The sequence below is a fragment of the Sceloporus undulatus genome, chromosome 2 (assembly GCF_019175285.1).
Source record: "Sceloporus undulatus isolate JIND9_A2432 ecotype Alabama chromosome 2, SceUnd_v1.1, whole genome shotgun sequence".
Classification (NCBI taxonomy): domain Eukaryota; kingdom Metazoa; phylum Chordata; class Lepidosauria; order Squamata; family Phrynosomatidae; genus Sceloporus; species Sceloporus undulatus.
This window is the reverse complement of record NC_056523.1, coordinates 223,481,799-223,489,179: the sequence shown is the minus strand read 5'-3', so window position 1 is coordinate 223,489,179 and position 7,381 is coordinate 223,481,799. Positions and strand designations below refer to the sequence as shown.

At 40.3% G+C, this 7,381-nt stretch overlaps 1 protein-coding gene across 1 annotated transcript; it reads left to right on the top strand.

Moving 5' to 3' along the window:
* Nucleotides 1-301: 301 nt before the first annotated feature.
* On the top strand, nt 302-1,174 carry LOC121920586 (taste receptor type 2 member 7-like). The gene has a single exon (XM_042447711.1). The coding sequence runs from the start codon at nt 302-304 to the stop codon at nt 1,172-1,174; it is 873 nt and encodes a 290-aa protein (XP_042303645.1).
* The last annotated feature ends 6,207 nt before the right edge of the window (nt 1,175-7,381 follow it).

The following is a 7,381-nucleotide window of genomic DNA, read 5'->3' as shown; positions in this document are numbered from 1 at the left end:
TCTACCCTACCATTTCTGGGATCAACACAAAGCTCTAATAACAGATACAAGTTTTTAAATAAATGGAAATTACACTGGTGTTTTCAGCCTGGAAATTATTATTTCAGATCTGCCACATGATACCTGGTTAGGTCATTGGTAACAGATACCTCCTGAGATTTGAATTGTACTCTGTAGAATGATCTGATCATTTTAAAAGTCCCAAACAAACATCAGGCAGAAACCTGGAGAATTGCAGCTAGCTACATCCTTATAGACAATTTCCCCAGAAATAGCAAATAGAAATATGCCTAGATTGGATATGTTTTCTTGGATTATTTTTGGAACTGTATCCCTTATTGGTATTTTGGGAAATGGATTGATCATAGCTGTCAATGGACACAAGTGGCTGCAAAACAAGAAGATGGTCCCTTGTGATTTTCTCCTGACTTGTTTGAGCACTTCCAGATTTCTCACACAGTTGACAATTCTGGTGAACAGCCTCTTGTACAACTTCTTTCAACAGACTACTTCGCCTATTTACTCAGAAGATTTAATATACATTTTCTGGATGTTATTCAACATGGTAAGCCACTGGTGCGCCACGTGGCTCAGTGTTTTTTATTGTGTGAAGGTTACCAACTTTGCCAACCCTTTCTTCCTGTGGATGAAAGCAAGGATCAATGTGCTTACACCCAGGATGCTTGGAATGTCAATAGGAGTGTCCATGGTCTTCTATCTTTCTTCATTAATCAGTTTGTTTGAACACAAAAAGTGTTGCAATGTGACAGAAACTCTGCCAGGGAACGACAGCCAAAATGTTGTTTTTGTTCCTCTAGAATTATCTTGTTCTTCCATCAATTTTTGCCTGAGCACAACCGCATCCATCCTTCTGCTCACCTCTCTGCAGAGGCACACAAGAAATCTTAAGAAAAGTGGTCTTGGTGCGAAGGACCTCAGCACTCAGATCCACATTAAAGTCATGACATCTTTGTTGTTCTGTCTCTTCTTCTACCTTTTCTATTTCATTGGTATGATAATTTCTACTAAAAACAATTATGCAGAAACTGACGAACTACTTGTTGACATCTTGTTATCTCTGTTTCCTTCTGCACACTCCGTTATATTAATATTAACCAATCCTAAACTGAAAGAAATGTCTGCTCGTATCCTAAACATCAGACATAGAACTTGATAACACGACAAAAAGGGCAGCAGACACTCAACTCCCATTTATGTGAGTGCATGTATCTGCACATGTACTTGTATGCATGTATGAACAGTGGATAACCAGAATTGAGTTAATATTAATCATCACTAGGGAACTTGGTTCATGCATAAATCATCATCATTCATCTTGGAAATACGGAATCGATAAATGTATAAACTGAACATTGCTCCTTCGATAAACCTGTATGCCTGAAAGTTCTGACTACTCTTAAACCTGCTGCAAGATACATTGCAATTTTGATATTTGTTGTTGTGTACCTTCAAGTCCTTTCCAATTTATGGTTACCTTAAGGCAAGCCTATCATGTTGTTTTCTTGGTAAAAATTGTTCCAAGGGAGTTTGTAGCTATCTTTGTGAGAGACTGTAACTTGCTCAAGCTCAAACAGTGGATTTCCATTTGAATCCTGATCCTCCAGAGTCCTAATCCAACAGTTAAACCAGTACTGGCCCCAATCTAGATAAACAGTTTTATAATTATGAACTCTAATTCTTTATTTTTTAGTGATGTTGGTTGTTGTGCTGTTTTAACAGAGGAGAACACAAGGGGGTTTAAATCTGACCTATAAGATTCTATATTGAGTTTTTGTGCGTCTGAGTTCCAGGCAGGTAGCTGAAAGAAGGTCAAGGAAGTCAGCTATTTCCTTTTCAGGACAATTACTGTTAGGTCGAATAGTTAGTATAACCAGATAAATTAATGGTTTAGCTGTTTTGTGAGTTACCACTCTAGACTCACTCAGGTCATTCAATCTCTTGATAATATCAGTTTGTCAGGGTGCTGAAGGAGTTAATCAAGTTCTCTTCCAGAGGGTCATTTACCCTTTGTCTTGTTAAAGGAGGCACCAATTATTTTTCTAGGGAGATTTTCAAACCAGTGCTTAAGTGCTGTTAAAATGCAGCTAAATTGTTTAGGAAGCACGTGTGTGTGAAAGCCTGATGTGCTTCCTAAATGTAGGCTTCCTTCCAGCATCTCTGAATTGTTCAGGAAGAGGCAAATTCTAATGAACGAAATGGCTGTCTGGTCGTTAAAAAGTTATCAACTTTCAGCTGTTTTTCAGTTCAGCTGTAGCTTGCATAGTTGAGGGAGTACGCTGCCTTTTCTTCCTTTTCCCCATAGTTCTCCTCAAGTTGTTTCTTTATTCAGAAATTTAAACACTGTTATTGTTATTGTTACTTCCAAACAAAATATATGTATGGAGGGTAGGATTTTCCTTTTTGTTGTCAAAAACTATGCACCTCCGCATTGTTTTTGCTTTCATAACCTTGAGTTCTTGCCATTGCATTCCACAGCACTTTTTTTTAAAGAAAAAGAAGAAAACAGCTTTCATTCTTCAGTTCAGTGGTTATACATACAGATAATTATTCATACTTCTCTCCCCAAAACTACAACATATTCACTTCTATTAATAGCTGACTTTTTAATCATTATTCTATTCTATAGAAGGTTTCCAGCATTTCAAAAACGTCACTTGAAAAAGAACTGTAATGGATTGTCATGGAAATCACATCCTCATAATCCCAGATATTATTCAGATACAAACCTGACACAAAAGAGGTGCTTCACTGATGTTAAATAAATATTTTCTTATAATGCTGTTCTTGGTTTAAAAAACAAAGACAAAACATCCGTAATGATCTTTCTCTAATCAAACCAGAAACTTTGTCCATTTCTGCTAAATCTGTTTCATAAACAATTCCTCCATAGTAGGTAGATGAATCCTTCCACCTTTGTACACAAAACTATCTTGCTGCCTTGGCCATATGCTTAAGTAACCTTCCATTACTCTTTTCCAATTGTGTATCCATCAATCCCAAAAGAGAAAGTTTCAGTTTTAATTTAATATTAATTTTTAAAACCTTCTGCATTTGAATCCAACATTTAAAGCTTTTTCAGATGTTCATCACACAAGGTAAAGTATTCCTTCATGTTAATAATAATAATAATAATAATAATTTTTATTTATAGACCGCTATTCTGCAATGATCATAGTGGTGTACAGTAAAATTGCAATACAATACAAAAAATTGCAAGGCCTCTCTCCCCCTCAAGATGGCGGTCAGGAGGAGGGCTCTTAGTCTTTCCAGGCCAGGCCTCTCTCCCCCTCAAGATGGTGGTTGGAGGAGGGCTCTTTATTGTTGTTCACATTTCCAACATACATAAAATACCCATCAATACCATTCTAGACAATTTATCTGTCAGATAAAATAATGTCAAATTGGATTATTTCTGCAGTGCAGATGCAGCCTAAGAGACTCAATGCCGCATGCTTCTCATTATGCTGTTCTAAATAGTGCAAAGAAAGAAATTAATGTCAGTAGTGGAAGTTTTTTTTTTTTTAAAGTAGCCAGTATTTCACCTTTCTGTTGTAGGTCTCCTGCCTGCATACCATCTACTGTAGTTCTCACACCTGGATAACTGTTGCTCCTCCTTTCCCCTTTCAGCCACACTGCTGTTCTTACCTTCCTGAACTTGATTGTTTTTCATGTGCTCACAAATACCCCAAACTCTTAAATCCTCAGACTTCTTTGCTCACAAATTCTTCCCCTTTCACTACTGCTGAGCAGTCTCTGCACATTACCAGTGCTTAGAGTCCCAATCCTGCTCCTAAGCCCCTGAATTTTCTTTCCTCTCCCCCTGTTTCTATTAACTGCATCTTCTTAACACAGAAATGTCTTAGCATTTGTTGACAATTTAAACCACCTTCGAGTTGATCTAATGGCAACCTTGTGAATGAGACATCTCCAAGACTCTCTATCCTCCACTGTTCTGCTTAAACTCTGTAAATTCATGACTCTGACTTCCTTAATACAGTCCATCCATCTAGCATGCAGTCTTCAGCAGGGTACAGACTGCCCAAAAAGGGCAGTCTGCCCGCGCCTTGTTTTGCTATGTGAGGAAGCTGCAGTGGACGCAACGTGCGGATGCTAAGTGTCCGTCGTGTCAAAATGGCAGCCCATCTGTACAGGGCACTGCCATTTTGACGCCCTCATCAAGTGCTAGGGTTGAGGCACGTGTGGGCGGTGTGCCCTCGGCCAACCTCTAGCATGTGACGAGGGCATCCTATCGGCCCATATGGACTGGGCCTTCCTCTCTTTCTATTACCCTCAACCTTTCCTAGCATTATTGCCTTTTCTAATTATTTCTGCCTTCTCATGATGAACATAATCTCTTTTAAGGCCTATGTGAGGAAAAGAGGATTGGGTGGATATTAAGGATCAGGACCCAGCTTCCTTGGAGCCTTTAAAAGGAAGGGGTGCCTTGGGCCAGAAAAGACCCCCTTGGCTCTAGAGGATGCAGAGAATGCAAAGTGTATGTATATGGGCCTTCAAGTAGCACATCTTTCATGATCCATAAGTTATTGGACTGCAGCTGCCAGCATTTTCCAGCACTGGATGCACATAGGGAATGCTGGGACTTGCAGTCCAATATTAACTGAAGGGCCATATATTATGATAAAGTAACACAGTGCCCCAAAAGTAGCTTAATATGGTTCCCACTTGTTTTTAAAAAGGAATAGCTGCATAATTGAATGGGACATCTGTATCCTCCATTCAAATCAGGGAGGATACATAGCCTTGGATTAAGTACAATGCACCCATCAGCTTTGGCTGATACTCCCCTGTGGCCCTTCCTGGAGCCAGGGGACATAGAAATGGTGGTACATGCACTGGTAACCTTACGACTCAACCTCTGCAACATGCTCTACATGGGGCTACCCTTGTGCCTAGTTTGGAAACTTCAATTGGTTCAAAATATGGCAGCCAGATTGGTCACCAGAAAATCGAGAGACAACCACATAACATCAATCTTAAAACCTCTTCATTGGCCCCATTCCCACTGGGCAAAAAAGCGGCTTATTTCGCTGCGATTCTGACTTGGATTTTTTTCAGAGTCGTAATCAAATCTGACCCATCATTCCCGTTAAAAACAGGTACAAACAGACCCGGGATTTTTTACCTCTGTTTTCGTTCCCATTGGTATTTTCCCTGTGGTAGTTTGAAGTGGGTTATTTTGCTCCCTGTTCCCATTGCCCTTCCTTTTTTTAATTAATTTTTTTCATTTCTTTACAAACACCAAACCATCGTAACATGACAACACTATTCCATAAAAGAACGACAATTCCCTCTACCCCTGACATAACTAAAATTACATATAACATACATATCACTTCCGACTGATCAGCTCTCTACTTTGAACGTTATCATAATGTTGTTTAATCTTATTCTGTTTTCGAATTTATGCCTTTACACAGTTAATGTAGTTTCTATTTTTGTCCATGTAACAGATAGAGAAAAATATTGTAGTTATTTTTCAAAATCTAGAAACTGTATGTCCCGTCTTTTCGATCTTATGAGCAAATCTTAGTTCTTTCCTATTCATAGCATTAAGTCAATCCTAAAGTTACTAAATATTCCCTGCATTCCTCCTTTCCCCTTACAAATAGATCCTTCTATGATCAACAATACTTTTTTCAAGAAAATGAGAAAGAGGGGTCTGCTTGTAAACAATACATTTGTCCCTTTCTCAACATCTTTCATGACATTCCATGTTGAATGGCCAGAAATTAATTAAAGTAGAATGTTATTGTTCCATCTCCTATTCAGGAAGTCATAGAAGAGTTTCCAGTCTTTCTTTATGGATTCTTCATTTTTCTCCTTTAACCAACATGTCATTCTGTCCATTTCCGCCATCATCAGAAACCCCCCCCCTTTCCGGGACCTCTTTTTTAAAAAAACCAGCTGTCAATCAAGAGCTTAAGCGCTTGACGTCACAGTCAATCAGTCGCTTAAGCACTTTTCCCCTCCAGGAAAGGGAGAAGGAGCTTCTAATTGCCCCAAATCCCTTTTCATCCAGGCTCTTCTGTGTCTTCCCAGACTCCCTCTGGGAAAGAGAGAAGAGGAGCTTCTAATCACCCCAAATCCCTTTGCCTCCCCCATTGCTCCATGGGCTGTCTGGGGGGTGATCAAGCAGGCATGTCCTGCAAAGCCCATCTGCTGCTCAGGTGCTCAGGCACTCAGGCAGAGGTGGAAAAAAAATAGTTTAAAATGGTGTTCAATGGCTCTCCTCAATGTGGAGCAGAGGGGAGGTTGCAATCCACAGGGGGAAAGGCTATGCGAATGGAACAAAATGGTGCTGGTGATGTAGAAAGAGAACAAAGAGGGTGACACCCCCAGGCCAGCCCCTTCAGCACTGCTCCTCTCATCCCCAAGTTCCAGAATCAGACACCCTTTCGTTCCCATTCGTATGCCGCGAATCAGACTCAAGAGGCACAGGAAAAGCCGCTGAAAAGCCGCTGTTTATTTAAACCAGTTTATTGACCACTGATTCAGGTTTTTCAGGATAAATTGATTCAGATTTGAATTCCAATAGGAACGATATCAGAGCAATGCGGATCGAATGCGTGCTCAAATGGAAACAATGCACCCATGATTCGCGTACTAATCCATGTTATAAACCAGTGGGAATGGGGCCATTGGCTGCCTATCAGTTTCCAGGCGCAGTATTAACCTTTCACGCCCTTCCTCCATATAATCCACTCCGCACACTCAGGTCCTCTGGGAAAAACCTGCTGCAGCCAAGAAAGACTAGGTTGGCTGCAATTACCCGGAGGGCCTTTCATCTGCCACTCCTCAATTATGGAATGACCTGCTGGAACAGATCCAACATATCACCTCTCTTGACACCTTTACAAAGACTGTCAAGATGGATCTCTTCCGGCAGGCCTTTCCAGACTGACCCCCATTACACTGATATGGATAGCCCCTGTCTGCCCCAAGATGTCTCACTTCAGTTACATTTATTTTAACTAATTTTAATCTGTATTTTATTATTTTATTTTATAATTCCCAACATTTTATGGCAGGCACATTGCCTGTGCAGCTCCTGACACTGACCCAGGTTTACCTTGTGGTCTAAGAAGCTTAGATTATTTTCACATGTGCTGTTTTCAAGACAGGTGTCACCCCTTCTCAATTTGTTCATTTTATTTTTCCTCCCTACATGTGGTACCAATGTAACATTTCACCAAGCTTTCTGGACCCATTTCAAACTGGCTTCAGGGCGAGATATATAGTTGAGACTACCATGGTTGCCTTAGTCGATGATCTCTGTCTGGGCATCGACAGGGGAAGTGTGACCTTGTTGGTTCTCTTGGACATCTCAGCGGCTTTCGAT

Excerpts from the sequence above, each read along its gene's own strand:
- LOC121920586 (XM_042447711.1), top strand. The coding sequence starts at position 302 with ATGTTTTCTTGGATTATTTTTGGAACTGTATCCCTTATTGGTATTTTG.